The following is a 26,294-nucleotide window of genomic DNA, read 5'->3' on the forward strand; positions in this document are numbered from 1 at the left end:
ACTGACCGCTGAGCAGCTCTGCACCATGTGAGCAATGTCCTGGTCCAGACCAGGCCACCAAACATGGGACCGGGCCACCATCTTGGTCTTTTCCACGCCAGGATGACCCGCATACAGCAACTTCATGACCCTGGACTGGAGACCTTGTGGGATCACCACCCTAGAACCCCACAGTAGGCAGCCTTGCTGTAAGTTCAGCTCAGCGGCCTTGTGGCTATAGGCCTGCTGAACCAATTCCTCTCCACGGGACACCGCCTTGACCACCTGAGACAGCACTGGATCCCGGCTGGTCGCTTGCAATACCGCAGATCTGGAGAGCACCTCCGGGTACGTGTGCTCCAGCATGAACACTTCAGCAGGTTCTGGAACAGCATCAGGCACCACTGGCAGGGGCAGGTGGCTCAGGGCATCAGCAGGTCACAAGTCCTTTCCCGGACGGTAAACCAGCTGGTAATTGTAAGCTGCCAGCCTCAAGGCCCAGCGTACCACTCGAGGTGATGCCTGCACAGGAACTGCCTGGTCAGGCCCCAGCAGCCCCAACAGCGGCTTGTGGTCCGTGACCGCCTCGAACTTCCGGCCCCACAGATACTGGTGCAAGCGTTCGACACCGAACATGAGGGCCAAACCTTCCTTGTCCAGCTGGCTGTAGCGTTGCTCTGCAGCATGAAGCTGACGAGAGGCAAACGACACAAGGCGTTCCTGGCCAGCCTTTTTCGTGTGCGCCAGGACGGCTCCCACACCGTACGGTGACTCATCTACGGCCAGGACGACAAGCTTGGAAGGATCAAAGTGTACTTGCACTGGATCATTGGTGATTAGCTCCTTGCTGCGCTGGAAGGTCCGGTCCTGTTCCTTCTTCCAGACCCATTGCTGACCATCTCGAAGCAGAAGATGGAGCATCTGTAGATGCTCCGACTGGTTTGGCAGGAAACTCCTGTAGAAGTTGATGAGGTCGAGGTAGCTCTGAAGCTCCTTGTTCTGGGGCTTAAACGCTTTGAGCACAGCATCAACGTTGCGGGGAGCCGGGGCTAGGCCAGCCTGGGAAATGACATGTCCCAAGTACTCAAAACTGGGGGCCAGGAAAATGCACTTTTCCAGCTTGAGCTTGAGACCGGCGTCCTACAGTCGTGCCAGGACGTTGTGCAGGTTCTGCAGGTGGCCCCGTCGTCGCTGCCAGTAACCAGGATGTCTTCCAAGTACACCGCCACCCTGAAGAGGTTGTCCATCTCCGTCTGAAATATGGCTGGGGCTGAGACCACGCCAAACGGTAAGCACGTGTACTGAAAGAGCCCCAAAGTTGTCGATATTGTGACATACTTCCAAGCACCAGCTGCTGGTAAGCATCTCTGAGGTCGAGCTTGGTAAACTTCTGTCCACCGGACAATGCTGACCAGAGATCTTCAATCCGGGGAAGCGGGTACTTCTCGACGGTAGCGACGGGGTTGATGGTAACCTTGAAATCCCCACAGATCCTGACACTGCCGTCTCACTTGAGGACTGGTACGATGGGATTGGCCCATTCAGACGTCTTGACGGGCACCAGAATGCCCTCTCACTGCAACCGTTGCAGCTACTGGGTGACCCCGTCCTTCAGGGCAAACGGCAGTGGGCGAGGGTTGAAAAAACATGGCCAGGCTCCCTCAGGTACATAGATGCCAGCCGTCGTGCCGACGAATGTGCCCACCCCTGGATGGAACAGGGACTTAAACTCAGTCAGGAGGCTGGGGACACCTTTCACCGCATGCAGGCTGGCTTCCGGGTACTCTGGCAGACGAACACCCAGTTTATGAATCCAGTTTCGGCCCAGCAGCATCGGTGATGACCCCTTGTTTATGTAAAGGGAAGAAGGGTTGCCTCCCTGTCGCCAAAGCGCAGCATCACGCCCGACGGACATGCCGGGGAATGTACGCTTCAACCGTTTCCCGGCCATTACTGACACGCTGGCCCCTGTGTCCAGCTCCATGGAAATGGGGTGCCCACAGACCTCAACGGTCAGCATGTACAGCGGCACAGACAGCAGAACAAAGCCTGTGTGCCACATGTCAAAATTCCGCGGCTCCTCGGCCACAATGTGGAGCCTGGCCGTGGAAGAACTTGAGCCTGCTGCCGCACGCCCCCACCGCATACCCTTGCGACGGCTACCCTGATCACGGGCTTGTGTGGTACCTGGGCTCGAACCAGGCTGCAGCTGCTGTTTGCTGTTCGTCCTTTCCCTTCGGCATACTCGTGCCAGGTGCCCAGTTTTCCCGCACTTGAAGCATTGTGCTTGAGAGAACTTCCACTTTGAAGGGGAGTGGGCACCACCACAGCAACCGCAGGTACTGCCCTTTGTCACCAACTTGTGGACCACCGCTTCCACCAACGGTGAGCCAGTCGCACGCGAAATCTCGCCGGTGTCCTTGGCGGCAGCTTCCATTGCCAGCGCTGCCTTCACGGCATTGTCCAGCGAGGGATCGGGAAGCTCCAGGAGTTGCGTCTGCATGGCAGGGTTGTTGATGCTGCAGATGAAACGGTTCCGGAGCAGCGAGTCCAGCTGGTCCCCGAAAACGCAGGCACTCGCTAACCCTAGTAGCGAAGCAACAAACTGCCCGAGGGTTTCTCCTTCCCGCCGGCTCCGGTTGTTGAAGCTTAAACGCTCCATTAGTGTGGACGGTGCTGGGTTTAATGCGGCACAGTATGGCGAACAGCTGACCCAGTGTCTTAGCATGCGGCGTGGCTGGCTTGAGAAGGTCAAGCAGGAGCCTGAAAACGCGGGTCCCGCAGCTGGCCAGGAAAACGTGCCGCTTTTTGGCCTTGGGTGTGTCGTTTGCTCGGAAGAACACTTGGACTTGTTCCTCATAAATTGGCCAGGTGGACCCATCTCCCTCAAACAGCTCCAGCCTTCCATACAGCGGCGTGGGGCGATCCGTGGGTACGCGATGCCAGTGTCACGATCCGCCTGGGTTCGTGAACGAGGGCGGGCTCAAGGCACCCTCCATTAGGCAGATGCTCCGCAGTGTGGTGGTGGTGAACGATGACTGACCGCCGAGCAGCTGTGCTCGTCGGTGTTTATTGCAGTGACCATTGTTGCCTAACAGCCTGGCAGACCAACGAAGATTATGCCCGAGGGGGCGTCGCATGCTTGCTACACCAACGAAGTGCATGAAAGATACCTGTTTCGCATAAGGACCCAAGCGGAAAGAGAACCGTTCGAAAAATTTCTATGTGACCTAAAGAAACAAGCCTCGCAGTGCAACTTTGGGGCATCGCACGACTCACTGGTAAGGGACCAAATTGTCTTTAGTACCAACACTGCTAAGCTACGGGAAAAGATGCTTCGTGAGAAAGGGCTGACATTACTGAAAGCAGTAGAAGTGTGCAAAATTACAGAGTCAGTCGCACAACAGAATGAGGTGTGGCACGAAGCAGACAGCTGCGTTGATGCCCTTTCAAGGTGCACAAACGAGAACAAGGTCAGTGGGGAACAATTGTAGTGCAGGCGGTGTAACCGCAAGCACAGACCGAAGCAATGCCCAGCATTTGGAAAAAAATGCTATGTGTGCCAAGGTGTCAATCACTTTGCTATATGCTGTAGGACGTCTAGAGAAGTGAATGAAGTCAACAAACTTCAAGAGAGCGACTTTGATATCCTAGATGTCTGCAGTAAAGGTGGAAAAATGAATGAGTGGTCTGTAAAAGCTCAAGTTAATGGTCGGGGAATTCCCTTCAACATAGACATGGGATCACAAGCCAGCCTTTTGCCATTTGCTGTAGTTCACGTGAGTTTTGCTGTAGTTCATGTGATGGAAACTACCATCACATTAACTACAGCCGACAAGCACACAGATGCGGGCGTATAACGTTGCTGTCATGATGTGCTTTGGGACAGTGTTGGAAATTGTGTGTGCTGGAAATGCCCAGACTCTGTTGAAATTTTTTATTGTAAGGAATGGTCACATTACACCCCATACTTCGACTAGAAGCCAGTGAGACCTTGGGACTGGTTCACTGTACTGTGGACGCTTTGAACACAACTTCTGTATATGGTCCTCTGAAGGATGTCAGACATGTTTTCGAGGGACTTGGTTGCCTGAAGCAGTCTTTTCACATGTTCCTGAAACCTGGAACAGTACCTGTTGTCCAGCCAGCTCGTCGTGTTCCTTTGGCACTGGAGCAGCCTGTCAAAAATAAACTCAAAAGAATGGTGCAGGCTGGAATCGTCATGAAAGAACAGGAGCCTACCGACTGGGTAAGCCCACTGGTACATGTAGACTGCTATTTTTTTTTTCTTCACGAGTTTGTTTGAATCCTGGGAATGTCAATCACCATGTTAAAAGGCAGCATTTCCCCCTCCCGAAGCGTGAAAACTGATAAGCTAAGTTAGCGAGCGCCACATACTTCAGCTGCCTGGATGCTAACTCGGGCGACCACCAAATAGCTTCGGATGAGCAAACCTCGAAGATATGTACTTCCTCGCCGCCTTTTGGAGGATACCGGCTTTTGCGTCTACCGTTTGTAATATCGTCTGCACCAGAAGTGTTTTCAACGATGACTCAAGTTCTAGATGGGCTACCAGGTGTACTAGTATACATGGATGACATTTTGGTGTGGGGTACAACGCGGCGAGAGCACGACGAGCGCCCTGTAGCTGTCCTGAAAGCCACCGAAAAAACTGGCCTGACATTTAATGCACAAAAATACAAGGTTGCCGTGACAGAAATCAAGTTTCTTGGTGACATAATAACCTCAAATGGTGTATTACCAAACCCACAGCTTGTTAAAAGCATGATTGAAATGCCGCAACCAACAAGCAAGCCCGATGTTCAACGCTTGCTTGGAGTGCTAAGCTACTTCGGAGAATTTATGCCGCATCTGTTTGAAGGAACAGCGTTGTTGAGGGATCTGATCAAGTGTCGCTCAGATTTTCAGTGGAACACCACGCTAGAGAGTGGAAGAGCATAACACAAGATTTGGCCACAACTACCGAGCTCGCTATTTTTGATGCTCAAAAGGAAACCAAGATTTCATGCAACGCTTCACGGGACGGTAGGAGCAGGTCGCAGCAGGTCACGGTAGGAGTAGGTCTACTGCGAAGTCAAAGCAATGAAGGGTGACCCGTAGCATACGCATTACGCGTTCTAACACAGGCAGAGCAGAGATACACTTAGATTGAAAAGGAGGCCATTAGCATTTGCTTCGGATGCAAAAAATTTCATCAATTTGTCTACGGGTGAAAGCTACTCATAGAAACTGACCACAAGCCACTCTTGTCGATAGCGGAAAAAGCAATTGGTGACATGCCGTCCCGACTGCAAAGGTTTTTTCTTCGCCTGTTTAAGTATGACTTTTTTTCGCATTGCATTCCGGGAAAGAACCTGGTTCTGACTGATATGTTATCATGATCCGCAGCTGCTGACTGCAGCAGACAAGACACGAACATGGATGACGTGGAAATTCATGCAGTGCAGTCCCTAGGTTACATGGTGACGCCAACGACAGAAGGCGAATTACGGACAGAAACTGCATGTGACAACTACCTGCAGGTAGTGGTGGAATGTGTGTCAAGGAGCCAAACCATTAAAGGTGAACTCAAGCCTTTTGCACAAGAACTATCGGTTCTAAATGGGATACTTTTTAAAGGCTCCAAAGTAATCGTACCCCAGAGCATGCGAAAGAAGATTTTGTCCAGAATTCATGCAGGACATCTTGGGGTTCAAAAGTGTAAGGAGAGGGCACGCTGCCTTGTTTTTTGACTAGGCCTTAACAGTGAAATTGTAGCGCTACATGCAAGCTGTTCAACCTGTCAAAAATATGCGTATACGCAAGCGAAAGAACCTCTACTGATGTGGTTGGTTCCCAGATGCCTGTGGTGCAGGGTTGGAGTGGACTTATTTTTCTTTGCTGGAGACTCCTACCTTGTCGCGTATCATGCATTCTCAAACTGTCCAGAGGTCCAGCAACTCCAGGACACTACCTCAAGGACCACAATTGATGCACTCGGCACTATTTTCGCAACGTATGGCATCCCGTTAGAAGTTTGCACGGACAATGGACCTCGGTTTTCGAGTTATGTCTTCGCCATGTTTGCATGAAACTATGATTTTACACATGTAACTTCTAGTCCTCATCACCCGCAGTCAAATGGCCTGGCAGAAAAAAGTGTCATCATCATCATCAGCCTGGTTACTCCCACTGCAGGGCAAAGGCCTCTCCCATATTTCTCCAACTACTCCGGTCATGTACCAATTGTGGCCATGTTATCCCAGAAAACTTCTTAATCTCATCCGCCCATTTAACTTTCTGCCGCCCCCTGCTACGCTTCCCTTCCCTTGGAATCCAGTCCGTAACCCTTAATGACCACAAGTTATCTTCCCACCTCATTACATGTCCTGCCCATGGCCATTTCTTTTTCTTGATTTCGACTAAGATGTCATGAACTTGCGTTTGTTTCTCACCCAATCTGCTCTTTTCGTATCCCTTAACATTACACCCATCATTCTTCTTTCCACAGCTCGCTGCGTTGTCCTCAATTTAAGCAGAACCCTTTTCGTAAGCCTCCAGGTTTCTGCCCCGTGTGTGAGTACTGGTAAGACACAGCTGTTATATACTTTTCTCTTGAGGGATAGTGGCAACCTGCTGTTTATGATCTGAGAATGCCTGCCAAACGCACCCCAGCCCATTCTTATTCTTCGGATTATTTCAATCTCATGATCCGGATCCGCGGTCACTACCTGTCCTAAGCACATGTATTCCCTTACCACTTCCAGTGCCTCGCTAGCTATCGTAAACTGCTGCTCTCTTCCGAGACCGTTAAACATTACTTTAGTTTTCTGCAGATTAATTTTTAGACCCACCCTTCGGCTTTGCCTCTCCAGGTCAGTGAGCATGACTGCGAGTCGGCCTAGTTGGAACAGATTCATCTTAAAACTTGTGCGCAAACAAACAGGGACGTAGAATAGAAGAAACAGAAGGACAAGCGCTTTCTAGCAAGTGGTTTTTTCTTTTTTCTTTTTTGAATAACCACCTGCTTAAATACCCACAGATCTGCGCGATCTAGTCAACAGAGCACGCCTATAGCGCATATAGTAAACACAGATCTGCGCGATCAAGTAAAGAAAGCATGTCTGTAGTACATATAACACTTGTGATAAAAAGACGTGGACCAAATCCACCCAGTCAACATAAAAACAGTAAAGTGCATGAAACAACCACTAATGATAAAATGCGTTAAAGATGTGATGATAGAAGTGAATTTTCTTTATCCAGCAAAGAAACGGAAGGATGGCTGATGCATATTTCTTTTTGTTTTTCTATCCAGTGTGCTTCCACAATTTCCCTCGCGGTTTGATTCCTATGCCTATACAAAATGTCGGTGCTACTAAGACAATGTGAGCAATCATGTTCTTGGCAATGCATTGCCAAATGTGTACTGGGGCGACCTTTCAGACTGGACAAGTGTTCCCTTAACCTCGTGTTAATGCATCTCGCAGTCTGCCCTACATACACATGACCACATGTCATAGGGATCTGATAAACTACGTTCTTTGCGCAATGAACAAAATGGTTCTTGCACGGATGTTTAACACTACATTCTTTCTTTACATCATGCATTGCAATTGGTCCCCTGAGTTACTAAGCAGGGCAATATCATCAGAGAATCGCAAGTTACTAAGGTATTCTCCATTAATCCTTATCCCCAATTCTTCCCAATCCAAGTCTCAGAATACCTCCTGTAAACACGCTGTGAATAGCATTGGAGAGATGGTATTTCCCTGCCTGACGCCTTTCTTTATTGAAATTGTGTTGCTTTCTTTATGGAAGACTACGGTGGCTGTGGAGCCGCTATAGATATCTTTCAGTATTTTTACATACGGCTCGTCTACACCCTGATTCCACAGTGGCTCCATGACTGCTGAGGTTTCGACAGAATCAAACGCTTTCTCGTAATAAATTAAAGCTATATATATATGGGTTGGTTATATTCCGTACATTTCTCTGTCACTTGATTGATAGTGTGAATATGGTCTATTGTTGAGTAGCCTTTATGGAATCCTGCCTGGTCCTTTGGTTGACGGAAGTCTAAGGTGTTCCCGATTCTATTTGCAATTACCTTAATTAATACTTTGTAGGCAACGGACAGTATGCTGATCGGTCTATAATTTTTCAAGTCTTTGGCGTCCCCTTTCTTATGGATTAGAATTATGTTAGCGTTTTTCCAAGATTCCGGTACGCTCGAAGTCATGAGGCATTGCGTATACAGGATGGCCAGTTTTTCTAGAACAATCTGCCCACCATCCTTCAACAAATCTGCTGTTACCTGATCCTCCCCAGCTGCCTTCCCCCTTTGCATAGCTCCCAAGGCTTTCTTTACTGCTTCCGGCGTTACTTGTGGGATTTCGAATTCCTCTAGACTATTCTCTCTTTCATTATCGTCGTGGGTGCCACTAGTACTGTATAAATCTCTATAGAACTCCTCAGCCGCTTGAACGATTTCATCCATATTAGTAATGATATTGCCAGCTTTGTCTCTTAACCCTTTCACTGTTACGGACGTACCGGTACGTCATCGCGCTTCCCCTCCCACAGGGTCACTGACGTACCGGTACGTTCTCTATCGTGCGTTCAAAATTTCGCGCCTGCGCGCAAAGCTGGCGCTCCTGAACTGGCCACGCCATCTGTTGACTCTTTCTACAAGTTCGTATATTCTCCCCGACCTGTGTTAACCCATGTATTGAAGAGTACGGTGCGACTGCCACTCCCCACTTTCTCTTTGCTGAGTGGCGCGGTGGCTCTGCGTTCGCTGGATCATGCGTCGCGCGCGTGTGGCTATGGGTTCAAGGGTTGTTCTGTAATCTCCGCTGGTTTGAAGGTTTTTATTTTTCTTCTGTTGGTGTGTCTGCTACGCCGCGTCAAGTTCAGGCGCACGTGCCGTTGCCTCTCCAAAAAGGGTGACTCGATTGCTGCTTTCGCTCTCTCGCCGCACCCTCGCTTCCGACTTGCAGCAGTAAACGTAAAGCTCTTCGAACTTTGTTTTAGCCTTTTTCCATCTCCCTCTGTCTTTTTGATCACGCAACGTCCCATTTCTCTCCGTTGTGCGGGCGACTGAAAGCGCATCCTCCCTGCGCGCGGTTACTTTCGGATGGCTCGGCGCGCGGGACCTTCGTCTGCTCATTGGAGCGGTGGCTCAATTCCGATTCAGAATACGAGCCGAGCTCGGATTCGGACTCGGACAGAGTCGCATGCGAGGAAGAGGGTTCCGCATCGTCAGATTCGGATGTTGAACGGATTTTATAGTCAAGCTGATGATGATGATGATGCTTACTAACAACAGCTGCAGAACACTGAAATGTGCATATTGCATTGACTATGTTATTTGTATACCAATCATAATCAAAAATAAGTTGGTACGTTCATTCCCTGTTATGCTCGTTCCCTGAAACCAAGCCGACACTGGGGGTGCGTCACGGCCAGAAAGGCCCGACAGCGAAAGGGTTAACACATACATCTGATTCTTGCCTATTCCTAGTTTCTTCTGCACTTCTTTTAGGCTTCCTCCATTCCTGAGAGCATGTTCAATTCTATCCATATTATACTTCCTTATGTCAGCTGTCTTACGCTTGTTGATTAAATTGGAAAGTCCTGCCAGTTCTATTCGAGCTGAAGGGTTTGAGGCTTTCATACATTGGCGTTTCTTGATCAGATCTTTCGTCTCCTGTGATAGCTTACTGGCAGGCTGTCTAACGGAGTTACCAGCGACTTCTATTGCACACTCCTTAATGGTGCCCATAAGATTGTCATTCATTGCTTCAACACTAAGGTCCTCTTCGTGAGTTAAGGCCGAATATCTGTTTTCTAGCTTGATCTTGAATTCCTCTATTTTTCCTCTTACTGCTAACTCATTGATCGGCTTCTTATGTACCAGTTTCTTCCGTTCCCTCCTCAAGTCTAGGCTAATTCGAGTCCTTACCATCCTATGGTCAGTGCAGCGCACCTTGCGGAGCACGTCCACATCTTGTATGATGCCAGGGTTAGCGCAGAGTAAAAAGTCTATTTCATTTCTAGTCTTCTCATTCGGGCTCCTCCACGTCCACTTTCGCTTGCGGAAGAAGGTATTCATTATCCGCATCTTATTCTGTTCTGCAAAGTCTACTAATAACTCTCCCCTGCTATTCCTTGTGCCTATGCCATATTCCCCCACTGCCTTGTCTCCGGTCTGTTTCTTGCCTACCTTGGCATTGAAGTCACCCATCAGTACAGTGTATTTTGTCTTGAAAAAAGTGTACAGATCGTCAAACGCATCTTGAAAAAATCCCAGGAGTCAGGGGACGACTACTGGCAAGGACTACTGGCTTATTGCTCAGCTCCTTTCGAGGACAGGCGATGCCCTGGTGAACTGTTGCAAGGGAGGCACCTTCAAGCCAATCTTCTAGACTTCCATAATGTACCCTGCACTGAGGTGAAGAAGCATTGCCAGTACACACGAGGCAAACCTTTGCCGAGGCTTTCTTGAGGGGAAGTAGGAAGGCTGCGAGGAACGAGAACTTGGTCCCGTAGAGAGAGTGCAAGAGGCACGCAAGCTCCAAGGTCCTACCAGCTGGTAACTGAAGATGGGCGAGTTCTGCAGCGCAACCGCAAGCACCTCATACAAACGGACGAGCCGTATTCTGAAACGAGCGGTGAAGACGGTGACGACAGGACCGAAGCGAGCACACCTGTCGACAACCCTCAGATACCTGCAATGCATTCTTCGGCTGGGCCAACATCGCAGGCCTCGGAATCATCGCGAATGACTGATGGGACACAACAGTGGACAACCAACACAGAAGAAAGGTCAACACCGGATTCTTTGCATACGCCAGCTCAGAGAAGATCGTCTCGGAACAGTAGGCCCCCGCAACGCCTTCCCTATGACGAGGCATTTAATCAAATTGCATTATAATCTGTCAATACAGTCTGTTTTGTTTGTTCACACGAAAGTATGCTCCTGACATGCACGCTGTAGTCGGCCCATTATCACTTGGTCGGCTATAAAAGCAACACATCCCAATAAACCTGCGTTCTTCTTGCTCTGGCTATCTTGCTGTTGTCACGTCCTTCGCGGCAAGGATACAGAAAGAACCTCCTCTTTCACACCAGCGCTCACTACGAACTGTTTATTAGCCATGTTGGTACCCACTTACACACACAATCGCTGCCCATGCTCGATACGTCATTAAAACCACCTACTTCACCGTGTTATGTTATAGCACACTAATTACAGCCACAACTCGTAAAAGCTGACTTCGCCTGGAAACAGGGAAAGTGAAGGTTCACTAGTTCTTATTCCTATTATAAATAATGCTCGAAAACCAAACGTGCCATTCCTTTCATGCTTCTGCCAAGAATACCCTATCACCTATTTGTGGCTTACATCCACATGAAGCAATACGTGTCACAAGATGCACAACTTTGTCTTCTGCTTTCTTTTCTTTTCTTTTGTTTAATGGAGCTTAAGAACGCAGCTTTAATTAATCGGCCATTCAAACAAAAGCCAGGCTAAACCATCCTGCAGGATTAAGGAATTGTATACACAACCCCCCGGAACATTGTAAAGTGAAACCTCATTACTACGAACAACACATTAAAGGGACTGACAATCAATTTTTATGTTAAATATTTTCTTTTCTTTTAGGCGCTATGGAAAGCTTACTGGTCAGTTTCAAATCATGAAGTGGTAACGTGGAAAACACCGTGGAGTGGGCGAAAACTTTTTTAAGCTCTAGTAATTGTGTTTTTCTGCAGCTGGGGCAGATTCTTCAGGGGAGTCTTCCTCCTTGTGTCTTCCCCGGAGGTCTTCATCCACTGCTTCGTTCGTCCTCTATCGCAATGGTCAGCTGCCCTCAGTCCAGGGCTCCGCTGGCCTCGGCTGTCTGTCATGCACGCCGCACTAGACCTAGCTGGTCTTCGCAGCGGTCGCTGGACAGCAGTTACTCTGCTGCACTGCTGCTCTGCACTTGGGTGTAATATGATTGAAACTATGTCGGTTTGATGACATGCCCATGTTATGTGGTATAATGTGGGTTTCTCATTGCACTGTGGCTGTTTGTCCTTATATAGTGTGGGGTGCATTTTACTTAGCATGTTAAGGTTAGCATACTACCCTGTTTCTAGTTGTCTCCATGCGACAGCTTCTTCACAGCTAAAGGACTTGTGCGGCGGGGGATACCGCTTCCTGCTGCCTCTATAATGGTCTAAAATGGCCGAGTACTCGCGGGATACAGGCGTGGGTTCCTCGAGGCTGTCAACATTCTATGCTCGATTATTACTGTACTCTCGAGCTATCCTGTCGCCTCTTGGTTCCCTGGCACCCCCGTATGTCCCAGTACCCATACGATCTTGTGTTCGGTCGCTTCATGGGGTTCAGTGCCTGCTTGTTGTTGTGTTTCACAGTCTATTGAGCAGAGTATGCAGAGTGCTCGGTGACTGATTCTGCCATGCAAATAGTTGGGGCAGGCAAGTCCAAGAGTATCATTATAGCAACTGTCCGATCCGATAGCCCTCCGCTGCTGCTAGAGCAACGGGCACTTCAGCCTCGACTACCGTGCAGTCTTGTCGCGAAACACTGTTTCTCTCTCGTAGCACCGAGGCAACCCTCGTTGCTACTGCATTCTTGCTTCCCCTTTGTCTGGTGTATATGGCTGCGTCCACATACACCGTTGTCTTTTGGGGAGCGTAACTTTTCTGGAGCTATTCGGCCCTTGTCTCCCTGCGACCTTCATGGAAATTGGGGTCCATGTTCCTTGGAATTGGTGCTATATTAAGGTTGCTGTGGTGCTCGTCGGGGATAGCTTCGGCCCTCAAGATTTCCTGTATCTGCTCAACATAGCCGAATCTCTGGAGTTGAGCTTGACCTCTGGCTGTCTGCTGTAGTCTGTACATTTGGGCCGTGAGTTGTGCTTCTTTTAGTTCTGTGAACGTGTTCTGCAGTCCAAGGGCGGGCTAGGAGGTTTTCGGTTGGTGTTTTGGGGTAGTTGGGGCACAGTTTTGTATGCCTTGTGCATTATCGAATTTGCCTGTTGGATTTTGCTCTTGATGTGGCTGTGGTATGGGAGGCCGTATGTCATTCGGCTGTCATTCGGCTTTATGGAGGTTTTATAGGAGTGGCCATTTGGAGTGGTTGCAAGAGCAGGCAGGCGAGTACTGTTGTATCAAAATTCAAGGCCAGTGCTTATGTAGTGAACAGAGGACAACGATCGATGGTGACTGATTGTGATGACTAGCAGCCCGAACAAAGCCCTCTCTGTACACGAAAAAGTGCTGCACCGTAATGAGCAGGTCAATTGCAATGGTTGCAGCTTGACGTATACAGCCTACCGTAGTAGTAAGTCCAATTACAGTTTGGGTCGGGTCGCAATCGAAAGCTACCAGAGCTTGTCGGCAACCATCTAGCTCAGCTACAAAGTCTTTACACCACATCGTGCGAATGGCTATGCCAGCATTGGCATACTTGCCCTGCCATAAACTGCATTGCCATACACCTCACAGAGCAAGAGCACTGGCGGAACATGTGCTCATGTACTAACAGCTGGTGCCAGGCGAAAACACAGAAGATTGCACGACAGCTTCATGTACTGACGTCGACGTGCATGAATCATCATTCTCTTTTGCAACCAAGTACTGTCTGCAAAAGCTACCCGACAATATCAATTATTTTCATTGGTTCAAACAAGCATACAGTCGCCGACCGTTTATTCGGACTTCACGGGGACTTCGAAAATCTCCGAATAAACAGGTGTCCGAAAAAGCAGATTAAGGAAAAAAAAAAAAAGAAATACATTATTTCCACGCACTTATTTGGGCGCGGCAGTAGGCTTGAAGAAATCGTGAATGCGCCGTTGCACACTGTTCTGTTTAGGCACAATCAGATAAGCCTAAATCTCGGGGAGGGTCGTACGGTCACTATAGGTGGCCGACAGCACAGTCACTTCTTGTACACGCTCCGCATGTGACGGCAGCGTAGCACATGGTGCGTCATAACTTCCGACTCAGAGTCATCGTCCGGCAGCGCAGCGGAATGCTGACGAATGATCTCGCCGTCATTGAGTTTTGCGCATGTCAGTACAGCAGTATCAGCACCTCTGAAACTGTCAAATGAGACAGTGTCCGGAATCGCAGTGCAACCACTGCGCAAGTCTCGGCAGAACATTTTCGGCGTCAGTAGGGAGCACATCGAAAGGCGACAAATCCTAGGCCTCCCGGCACCCGCTTGCCGGCATTCCCCAGCGCTGTCTGCACGGGCACTGTCGGTTCCATTAGACAATTGATGCGATTTTTCCGTATGCCGCGTTGCATCACCGCAACCTCGACACAGCACACAAAGCAAACATCACCGCGCCGTCACGCCGACACCAGTCGCACAAACAAAAAGGGTGGCCTGCTCGCAGCGTCATGCACGAAGAAAGAAACAAATCAGCTGCTAGATTGTCTTGACATGGCTTACTAAGTTGAGACCGGAACTGCTGTAGCTAGCAGCTACGAACTAGGCAGAAATGATGATGAGTGGGGATTTGCAGTAGCGCCACTTCGTGGGGCAGGAAGGAGGCTCCATTCAAAACAAAAATGGTGTTCAGCAAGTCTAACCATGCACCGGTCGGAGTCGGTGCATGGTGCTCTCAATTGAGTTGGCTCAAGGAGTGTCCGAAAAATCAGACGAGCGGTTGCAAGGTGTCCAAACTTTCAACAGTTGTTACACATTATGGTCTATGGGGAGAATGGCGGTGCCGCAAAGCAGACCAAATAATCGAGCATGTCCGAATTTTCGCAGTCCGAAAAATCAGTCGGCGACTGTATAAGCAAAGGAACAGCTAGAAAATAAATTGAAAACTTTTATTTTATTTCAAAGCAGGGCGAAAAAAAAATAATAATCTTAAATGTTCTTTACCTGCCGTACTGGTAAAGCCTCACTGCAGATCTTCAAAACTCTAAGGTTGACTGAGAAGGTGTGTTCATTACTCTTAAATAGAGTGGTATTACAGTCGATCCCAAATATATCGAACACGAATGGGATTGCAAAATAGTTCAACACAGTCGAACCCAGTTATAACGACCACATTTCAGTGCATTTATGATTATCTGACCCTGCCTATTGAAACTGCTTCCAGATGTAAAAAATCATTTTTAACCCTTTGAGGGTCGGATTATTTTGAAAAAAACTTTCCCAGGTGGTCAAATTACTTTATTGTGGATCTCAAATGTACAAGAGCTATAAAATCGGGAATAAATAGTAAAAAAAAAATTAGGAACAGTATTTTGGGGTCGGCATCACTCAGAACTGCAAAATGTTCAATAGTATTTCAGAGTGTGGTACTCCTTGAAACACGGGTCTCCGCACAGTGCCTTATCGCAGTCTGCACACCTAAAATGCGTGTATCTTCTTCTCTTGGAGCGACGAGTTGTGTTGGCGCACACATGATATCTTCTCTGCGTGCGGCTGCCTTGGGCAGAGGTCTGAGGCACGCTCTCGCGTAAGCATCTTGCCGCAGTTAGCTAGAATACCTCATGAGCGGCGGTGATAAATAAGCTAAGAGCAGCGCCAATCAAGATAGAAATCAACTTCAGCCGCCCCTGCGATAGCGTGCCAACAAAGAGAAAAATTATGTTTCACGCGCCTCTGTTGCGATCACACGGCGGAACCGAAACCGCGGAAGCGCGTTGTCGCTGAGAGTGAGAATACCTTGCAAGCGGCAGTTATAAGCAAGCTAAGATCAGCGCCAATCAAGATAGAAATCAACTTCCACCGCCTCTGCAAGAGAGTGCCGACAAAGAGAAAAAGGACGTTTGGCGCGCCTTCGTTGCGATCACGCGGCGAAACCGAAACCGCAAAAGGGGTGTTGCCGCAGTCTGCGCGACACGCTGAAGCTAGAAATCAGTTCTGTTTATCTCCCCAACAAAGTAGCACAAATTTCAACGCTTCTTGTAAGTCCTAAGAGGTGGCAGCACCTCCCAGTGAGCACGCATCGTCGTTATGGCGTGAAATTTCAAACGGAGGGTCGAAACCGTACCCGTACGGCAAAGACCTTGCGGGACAGAAAACCGCCGCCGTACATGTACGGCAAAAACCTTTAAAGGGTTAAATCGCCGCACCATTACACTGGACACTTCGAACACACTCACGGTAAAAAGAAGGCGCAGGCGAATTACAGAAGCATGGAAGCGCGATTAAACTGGGCATGCAGCAGTGTGCGCCCCGCTCCAGTCAAACCGTGACAATCACACAGGCTTCAAGATGAGCGAGCGACTGCCATGCACTGATTTCGGGAGTCATGAAGAAGATCACTCGCTTTTAGGCACATCTCCAGGTTGGGGAAGAAGGCGTACAGTACGAATGGCATGGCGCATGGCATGCGCCAGTGCGATATCGGATGCCACGACGGCGGCACTCTCATTTTTGTGCAATTGTCCGTGCAGCATGATGTGCATTGTGCCTATTTCGATGATTTGGAACGACCATTTGTCTTTCCTCTATGGGAACAACAGCCGCTTAAGTATTCCTGTCGTTGCTGTCAATATTCACTAGGCTCGAGTTGGCGCGCTGCCGCCACACAATGTTGCAAAGGGTCGGTGGTTACTATGTCGTTATCAGGAGATCTCGGTTCAGCGACGCTTCATTTACTCATTGCCGATTGCTGTTAACAGTTTGTGGTGAAGTTCCACCTGTCGAACATTGCATATTTTTCACCTCAAGTAACATAGATAACATTATTTAACGGCTCTTGTATTATGCCGAGACTACGATGTCCGAGACCTTTGCAGGATGGTGGCATGCTGAACTGGATGGTGGCATGCCGTTCTGTCGTCTTCTCTGTCTGTGTCCCTGTTATTTGCGCTAGTCTTTTGATCAATGATGACACACCAACTAGCCCAGCTTTCTGCCTTAATGGTTTCCAAAGTTTGTGTTCAGACTAACCATAATGCTTTTATCTCCTATGCAGAATATGGTCATGTCCCACTGTCAGTAAAATATAACACAAGCTCTCGAACAAAAATTGGTGGCTGCGCTTGCAGTTTGGAAATGACGGGTGATCGAAACCAGGCACCGTTTTGAAAGAGCTATATGACACCACATTTCGTTTTATAGTGAAGCTGTTAGCCTCTTGGTGGTCACATTTTTCGTGTCCGTCCGTGAACAAAAATGATCATCAGCAATGGCTCATAACCCCCTAGGCAAGCAAAAATGCAATGGTTCATCCACCTCGTAATGCAGAGGCTACAATCGCTCACCAGAGTGAAGCGAACAGTGCATACATTCATTGAAATCGCCCATACAACACACAGAACAGCATATATTTCCATAAACAAGCTGAAAGGAAGCATCCGAACCATCGTTAAAGCATTGCATACCCCCTCAGTATTTGTAGCGGTGCTTTTGCAACAGCTTCACGAGACATCCACTTTTGCAGGGCCGGCATGGTGAGTCTTTTCTTTCTTTCTTTCTTTTTAGATGGACGTCTCTCACGAAAGTTTGCAGCTAGACGCGGAAACCCACTGGGAACAAAAACAACTGCAGATATGATTTTGGGACCAAAGTGCTGCCGAATTGCAACTGCTGATGCCAGCTTCAGTGCAGTCACTTTTTGAGCGTTTTCAAGGCCGAGTCCATTTATAAAACCAACTACCACAACAGCCACTTTTCACGGAACTATCAAGTTCCTTATAAACGGGTTTGGCTGTATATCAATAGTTCGCAATATAACATATGCCTGTCTAAAGTTTGTCTGAGATCACCGCACGCCTCAGACAGTTTCCTGCGATAGCAAGAAGGGGGAACTTACCGATTTGCTTCTCCAAGGCCCTGTTGAATGCACAAAAATTAACTTGCTTTTCGCCCACAAACGTTGCAAGTCACTCGTGCTGATATGCTGATCTCAACGCTAACCATAAAAACCTGTGTCACCCGGTGCACCTTGCACGCATCAAAGTACTTGTTGCGTGTTTTTATTCAAGGTAAGGTACAAATAGACGCACTATAGAAGCAAACTAGATGCACGCCGTGCCGCTATCATTGAACTTGTGCCGTAAATCACACATGAACATGCCTGGCCCTGTGTCTGTTAAAATCAAAAAGCCCTTATATGGCCGATCGTCATACGTAGGGAACGAGCCAGGTGGACTGTTGTCAGGTTTCGGAACTAATTTCTTGTCGTTGCTTTTGAACTGCCTGATAAAGCCCGCATGTCTCTTCTTGTGTGACGCTCAGTTCTTCGATCCCTTGAGGCAGGTTCATCCCTTCATTCTCGCCCCTTCCCCTCTGGCTCCTGTGTCGGTGACCGCCGATGCTACGCACAAACATGCTGTTAGTTTTGAAGTTGGCTTTCAGCTTGCAGAACATCCGAGCCTGTCCCCACTCACATGTAACCGTGCGAACACAAATGAAATGTGTTCAGCACTGACCCATGAAAAAGATAGAAAACTGGGCAAGTTGGTATTGATCCATGGCAAATAAGCAACAGTGCACTGAAAACGAAGGAAGACGTGGACACAACATAAGGGCTGACTTTCAACTGGAAAATATATTGAGTGAACGAGTTAATATATGGTTCAACTGCTCGTGCACCTGCAAGGCAGCCACAGGCGCAGTTGTCTGCGAGAGGTTATGGGTTCAATTGTCACCGCTGCTGGGCACCCACTGGTTCAAATGGACACAAGTGTACCCCGACCTGGCGTTTGGCTTCCTTCAGGGGGATACACTTAGGCAAGGAGCCTGCACCCTAAATTTCCATCGCAACTGCCGTGAGCCCCCCCCCCCCATAAAAAGAGATGTTTGGGCCACTTCCATGGCAGCCATTTCCTATGTGGTGCCCCAAATGCACCTATTGAGGTGGGAATGCCTTCGGGTTGTCGACAAACACCTCTTTCCAAGCGCCGAGGTCCCATAATGGCTGAGCACCAGGCTGGGAGCGTGCTTGTGCCTATTTTGTTGGTAGGTACCTGGTGGCAGCACTACCCTCACACAGCCGCCGCGGCAGATGCTCTTCAACGAGGCTGTCTGGGGTTAGACAAGAAGTGCCTAGGGACAACTCGTAAATCTCTCCTGGGTCCCCTTTCGAGATGTGAGCCCCCACTTGGGCCGAGAGCCAATCACTAGGCCAGGAAACATCTCCACCCATTAGAAAAAGCCAGACGGTTTCTGGCAGCAGCAGGCTTTGAGCTCGGTACTTCCTGCATATGAAGCAGATGCTCTACTGCTAGGCCATCGCTGTGACTTAAAAACATGGATCAGAATAAATGGGCAGCTAAACTGCACAAGTATCTGTAGCTGAAAAGCGTGGATGTGGAATAGAGGAAGAGGTCAAGAAAGTTGGCAACCAAGTAGAGTCAAATAATGTCAAACCTTGACAAAGAAGCGTGAACATAGGAAGGTGTCAATTCTGGAAAATTTTCATGCAGAAATATGCAATGCAGGTCATTTATACATTTTGCATTTACAGTGCTTTTATTTTTATGCATTCTTTCTTAACTCTTTCCCTACCGTGCCCATTGGGCATTGTTAAACTACTAACGACGGTTTGAAACACCAGTTTCGAGACTTTCCGTGCTGCCCACGGAGACATTGCGCTATCGGACATTAAGGGTAACTATTCTTTTGTTTTCTAAGCAGTCCGCTTTTTCCTCCCAGGCGGGGATTTTTGAACGCACTCCGAAGTTTTCAAGATTGTCAAAGTAGCAAGTGAAAATGGCCGCCCGCTATCGATGGTTTGAAACACTGCTTTCAAGACCTTACGCACCACTCACGGACACTCTGCGCCATGGGACGTGAAGAAGAACTGTATTTTTGTTTTCTAAGCAGTTCGCTTTTTTCCTGCAAGGTGTTAATTTTTTAATGCACTCCAAAGTTTCGTGACCGTCAAAGTAGAAAGCAAAAATGGCCGCCTTGGGGAGTGGCAGGCATGCTTCGAAAGATAACAGATCTCGTGATTTCGCTGCGTTTGCGGCTGATTTTATTGGCGGATCGAGCAGCAGTGAGTCTGAGGATGCTGCCTTTTTGTCAGACTTTGACCGTGAGAGCGAGGACGATGTACGCAAGCCCGGATTATCGGCGGCCGCAACCTGGCAAGCCAAACTGTAGTGCTTGCACTTAAATTTTTCTAGTGGAAAACGTGTTGAATGAAAAATTTTAGTTTTTGGGGATATAGTGCCTATCAGATAGCAATACATCTTGTATATCTCATAACTGTGTTACATTTTTTTTCTTAATAGATACAAGCGTGTCTTTACAAACTTTGTTCAATTTTATCCCACAATCTTGATTTTGGTAATTTGTATCTTATGACATACATCTCATTAATAAAGCTTTTATGCATGAGAAATGCATTCATTCTTCTTTTTGCTTATGTATAACATAAAATATTGAGTGCAGTAGTTTCTTCAGAAGAAAATATCTGGCGTAACCTGCAAAAGACGCCTATTTTCCCCATGATACAGAAAGAGCTAAGCCACTTATCAGGGCTGTGCAAATAATATTCAGGCTAAACGTGTTTCCACAACCAATTTTTTGTATTGCTCTTTAGCTGCTACCTGTATTTTTTTTTAGGAACTGCATAGCCTGACAGGTGCATGCGTTTACATTTTGATGTGTGCAGCCGTGCCTGCTGGTCAAGGCGGGACGCCATCCTTGCCTGCTCGAGCACCTGGGCGCAGCGACCCTCATCCCCAATGATTTGTCCCTGGGAGGAGGAGGCAAGGTATGAAGGCAAACACATGCACACTTTTGCTTTTTAAGCTTGCAAGCTTAATTTAGACATGCTTAAGTAGATTGAGTGTTTTTTATGCAGCCGCACTTGGTATGTTGCGAGTAATAGACACGAGAAAAAAGTGGGTTAACCGAGGAGCCTGGTTTTTATTAGTCACATCATAAAAAGCCAACAAACACTGACACCAAGGACAACATAGGGGAAATTACTTGTGCTTAATAAATGAAATAAAGAAACGATAAATTAATGGAAATGAAAGTGGATGAAGAAACATAGAAAAAATAACATGAAAAACAAAGTAATAGACACGACTCGCCACGTTGCCCTCTTAAATCAGGCGTCCCTCAAAGCATAGTGCGAGGTCATTTACTTCTCCCTATCCACATTTATGATCTGCCATGTTCACTTTCATTGTGTACAAGACCTTTGCAGATGACCATGTTGTTTATAGGGAAAACTCATATTGCCTACTTAAGTGAATATAGAATGTAACGAACGTATTTTCGTATCCTATGCAACTTTGTTAGGACGAGGTTCGAAGCACCATGGTTATATCATATCTCATTTTAACTCTGCAACTTTTTCTTGCACATTGAAAAGTTTCGTAAGGTTTTAAGAGTAAGGGTGTGCAAATACTCGAATATTGGATTTCGGATTGAATAGTGGACGTTCGAATAATTTGATTCGCGAATCGAATAGCTAGTATTCAATTTCTCGCGTGTTCTGTGAATGGGTGAGCCATGGTGGGAGCCTTTACATGTGCATCGTTGGCATGGCGCACAACCTCTGTTGGTACAAAGTCCGACCAGGTAAAAATCGAATGTTACAAGCACAGCAAGTGTCATGTATTCTTGTGTGTGTCCGTCTTGTCTTGGTCAGTGCGTTGCTTCACCAGAACACTAAAGCAGTTTCCTTCCCAGAGTACACAAAATCCTACAGCACAACAGCCAAAACACACATCTGCTCAAAATTAACAATTTAAGTACTACATAGGTGCATGTTGCCTTATATTATGCTGCAATAAATATTTAATGTATATCACACCTTATTGAATGCAGATGTTGAAGTCATTGTAATTGATTGCATTAGTCAGCAGGGTATCTTTTCAGTGCTCATGAGAAATGGCTCGTACAGACTGCTCCGCAAAATGAACCGAGACCACGTTAACCAGGGATTGGCTTGGGACGAGCAGCACGAGCGCAAGCATTAGCGATACATGACTCACCAAAGCAAATCAAGTTCCTCGTCGGGCGAGCACCTAAAGTAAGCTTGTGCCGATGGCCGGCTACTACAGGAAACGAAGATTTTTGGCACGAAGAGTGAAACAGGAAGTTGAAAGGTGGTAATTACCTTAAAGCATGCTTGGATATTGTGAACTTAAAAAGCATGGCCAAACAACAAACATAATGTGCACGTCTAGAGCGGCTGCTTTCCGATCTGCCGCTTACCGACGCACGCGATGACCGCAGCTTGCTTAAATATGGTCTGCTACCAGACAAAAGTAGCGTGCGGCCCCTTTTGTTACCTGCACAACTAGTAATTTAAATTATAGCGTTTGGAAAAGGGAAATAATTCTCTTGAGCTCATCCATGCTGATCGCGAGGGAAGGCACAGTGCAATCAAATAAATCGGGGGTTTTAAGTGCCAAAACCACAAAATCATTATGAGGAATGCTGTAATGGGGAGTCTCGGGAATAATTTTACCTTCCGGGGGTTCTTTAACGTGCACAAAAATCAAAGCACACTGTAACAAGGGTGTTCTTACATTTCGCCCCCGATCGAAATGCGGCCGCCGTTGCTGCATTTCAATAGGCGGTGAGCTCACATCGTCGAGCTTAGTGGCGCAACACGCATGCATTTATCTCTAACAAACGGCGGATGTCACCGCAATTCAACTACGCGACACGACTAAACAAATGGCCGTGCGCCGAAAACAGGCATATCACTATTCCGTTTTCATCGAGCGGCTGTGATATTGCACGCGAATGCGAAAGTATGAGACTTGCTTCACTCGCCGCACTGCAGTAATCCATGCTTGTCATCTGTCCTTCTCGTACCACTTCTCTGGAAATCTGTAGAACTTAACGGGCAGCGTTTGACCTTTCGTGTTTCCGAGGCTACTGTGGCAATCAACAACACCGCAGTATTACGTGCCACCTTTCCTGGCTGATGAGGTCGCACTGGCCATCGCAAAAACAACGTGCACGAGCGCTCCCGCCATACAGAACACAGGCGCGCGCAAGCGCAGCGACGGCCTTTGAAACTTGTCTCGGTCCGCTAGGGGAGCATTCGGTGCTAGTGCCCCGCAGGCAAACTTTAGGTTGCACCGTCTATAGGCGCTGATTTGCCTAATAAGCATGCTGGTAGGTCTTTTCGGATGTGCCTGTGGCGATTTCAGCCTTTAATGGCAGTAAAAGGCATGCATTCATTTTTTCGGACTGCCCGATCTTGCGGACGTTTTCGCTGCCCTTAGGGAGTCCGAAAAATCGTACGTTGACCGTACAGCTGACGAAGAAAATGCTTCAAATGGTCTGTGGGGCAAACGCACGGTGGAAGGAGGGTGAGAACAGAAAAGACCTATGCATTGAGGAATGAATGGGAAAGGAAGCCAACCGCCACTTTCTTCAAGGAGCTTGAGCTCAAAAAATAAACTGTTGGCTGAAGCCGGAATGCAGGTTTCCCTCATCCAAACTGAAATAAACTCTTTAAAGCAGTGAAATGCAACACAGACAACTGCTTTAGCTTTTCTCGAGGGCATGGTCACTTATATTGAATTACTGCTTATAACGAATTTCTTCGCCGTCCTGCTGACTTTGTTATAACGAGGGATTAGTGTATTTGCTTTCTCTGTGGACACGCTGTCTACATATTTCGGCACTGCCGTAGCCGTTGGTCTTCCTCCGCGCAATCAAATTTCTGTTTCTATCTACCCCTTTAGCATGAGGGATAATATCAATCCTTTTCAACCCATCCCTGAGAGCCCAGCGCTGACCCCGACCATCCCAAGCCCATTTATAGCCGTTCGCCGTCATCTGAATGCCACTAGTCCCGATCACCTCCGTCTCGCCACTCTCCATCACCTTCCTTCCGGTCCACCTCGGGAAACTAGATGGTGCAACGGCCAGAGGTAACTCTACACTGCTGACGTGGATTGAAAACCGTCTGTCTCCAATTTCTCACCATCACAATCTTCTTAATGTCCTTGTCAACGGCCTAACCATTAAAGCCGTTATAGATACAGGCGCCCAAGTGTCAATTATGAGTTTAGATCTTCGTTGCCATGTGAAAAAAGTGGTAACCCCTGCTGAGCCACCTGTCGTGTCTGTTATGGATGGTAGTGCACTGATCGTCCTTGGTATGTGTTCCACTTTAGTCATCATTGCTGATTATGAGACATCCGTCCTGTTTACGGTGCTCCAGCGCTGTCCTCACAACCTTATTGACATCAACTTCCTCACATCCCACCCTGCCCGAATCAACTGCTCAATGGGAGTTTTGCACCTCGAACTGCTACAAAACCCTGACGACTCCCCTGCCTAGCTGCCTCGCCTCCATTCCGCCATCTTTGTTTGCCTGCCGCTGCCACATATGTTTCTCTGTCATCTCTTCCGCCACCACCTGACGGTGATTACATTTTATCCCTGATTATTGATATCCTCATTATGCTTCATGTTACTCGACTGAACACAGTCGTCCATGTCACCAGCTATTGGACCTATCTGCCTATTCTTTACTTTGGATCTTTCCCGCACGTCGTTCCGCAAAGCACGTTGTTGACCCATTTGGCTCTGTTGGACCATTGTGCCATATCTGCACTGACAACTGAGCATTGTTTTGAGGTTTCAGAGTCCACCTCATTGTCATGCCCACCTGCCACCCACTTCACATGCATGATCGCTCCTGACCTTCAGTCTGCATACGCTGATGTTCTCCTTTCTTGGGCAGCACACAAACGTATGAAACATAACACAGAATACAGGACAAGTGCTGGACCATAGAATATGTAATGCAGGCCATAGAATACAGGACCCGCGCTTGTCCTGTATTCTTTCTCATGTTTCGTTGGTTAACTAGGTATGTGCCACTAGGTAAGTGCTGTTCTACAATGATGAAAAATATTCCTTAAATTTCTCCAATGCTGAGTGGAATCGAACCCATGTTGCAGGTGTTCCTCAAGGACAGCAACCAGAGGCATTAGCATGCTGTGCCACAAATGCGCTGTGTATGTGCCGGTTTCAATGAGCACCTTTCAAGCCGATGCTTTACAGGCTACGCCGCAAATGCAATGGGTGTGTGCCGCGCTTCAATGAACCTCTCACCAACTTGGGTCACGGAGTATGCGCCACTGAGTGTGCAGCAAGTATGGGAACAATTGTCAGCGTTCGCAGGCACCGGCGCACCACGCCTCTCGTCTTGGAGGCCACGCTCGCACTTCACAGTAGTGCCAGTAGATGGGGCAGCCTGTCCAGAAAGAAGCACAAGAGGGCAGCCTGGTTGTCGCATGACACGTTTCTCAGGATTTGCACGCACTGGCACGGCATGTATTTTGAAGGCCACGCACAGGCTTTGCAGCAGTGGCGCCAGATGGTGCCAAGTGTTCTTAGGCAAGCACAAAAGAAAAATTCCACTGCAGTAAACGCTTCATACATAACTCATTTCAACGATGGCAATATGTTGTGTCACTATATTGATTTCATGCTAACACAGTACCATTGACAGTCGTGCCGTCTTTTTTTCCAGGATTTTGCATTATTTCTTCTTTAGTATCACACATCCCATGACCAGATCTAAGTGTTATAACCAATAATGTGGCATAGGAGCATGGCGGTAAGCATTTTATTTTACCATAGAACACATATAGAAGGTGATGGTGCATTGGCTGCTCATTGTTATATCCGATATATTTTTAAAAGGGGTGTCGTTATAAATGGGTGTGTTGTAGGATGTGTTGCTACATTGCTTTGATGCTTATTGCATTAACATTGACATTCATCGGGAGATGGGCTTTATTTTTATTTGAATACCTTCAAGACCAGAAGACGTTGCAGAAGATTCTGTCGTAGTGTTTTCCAAGATGAATGTAATTTTATTTACTGTTTCGAATTAAAAGCTAATTTAACATTCAAAGCCTACTACATTCAGAAAACGCACACAACTCCATCGTAACTTATTAGCAAAAACAAGTTGTGCAGTGGCTCGGGCTTTAAACAAGTGTTTCAAATTCTTCAAACTCATTCAGCATGTCACACTCAAGTGCTATGCTGCCGTAGCACCCTTGTTCTGGTCTCAAGTTTGGCTCTGTACATGCCCAGCTCATTAAACAAAACAATACAGTGGCCCAGGCCTGACCCGAGTCATAATGACGGGTTGCCAGAGCTGCCAGGTGTAGGCTTTCGGGTAACCTGGAGCTCGTGCACACGTCTAAAACCCAGTTCACATTCAGCAAAAATAGGGGGCATGTTATATCTGTCATGTGTGGTGATACTTTGAATTGCCTGGTTTCGCAAGTAGTTGCTAAACCCTCGTTTTCTTGTTAATTTCACACATTGTGTGAGGCACCAACTGTGTCGTTGGTTAGCTTAATCA

At 47.7% G+C, this 26,294-nt stretch overlaps 1 protein-coding gene across 1 annotated transcript in view; it reads left to right on the top strand.

Moving 5' to 3' along the window:
* The window catches only part of LOC126538462 (DNA mismatch repair protein Msh6-like), a 463,753-nt gene that overhangs the window by 379,410 nt on the left and 58,049 nt on the right, over nt 1-26,294 (top strand). The window contains exon 25 of the mRNA XM_050185304.3: nt 20,598-20,699. Coding sequence (XP_050041261.2) covers nt 20,598-20,699 — 102 coding nt within the window. The remainder of the gene's footprint in view (nt 1-20,597; nt 20,700-26,294) is intronic.

Source organism: Dermacentor andersoni, chromosome 4 (assembly GCF_023375885.2).
Source record: "Dermacentor andersoni chromosome 4, qqDerAnde1_hic_scaffold, whole genome shotgun sequence".
In the NCBI taxonomy this organism is placed as follows: domain Eukaryota; kingdom Metazoa; phylum Arthropoda; class Arachnida; order Ixodida; family Ixodidae; genus Dermacentor; species Dermacentor andersoni.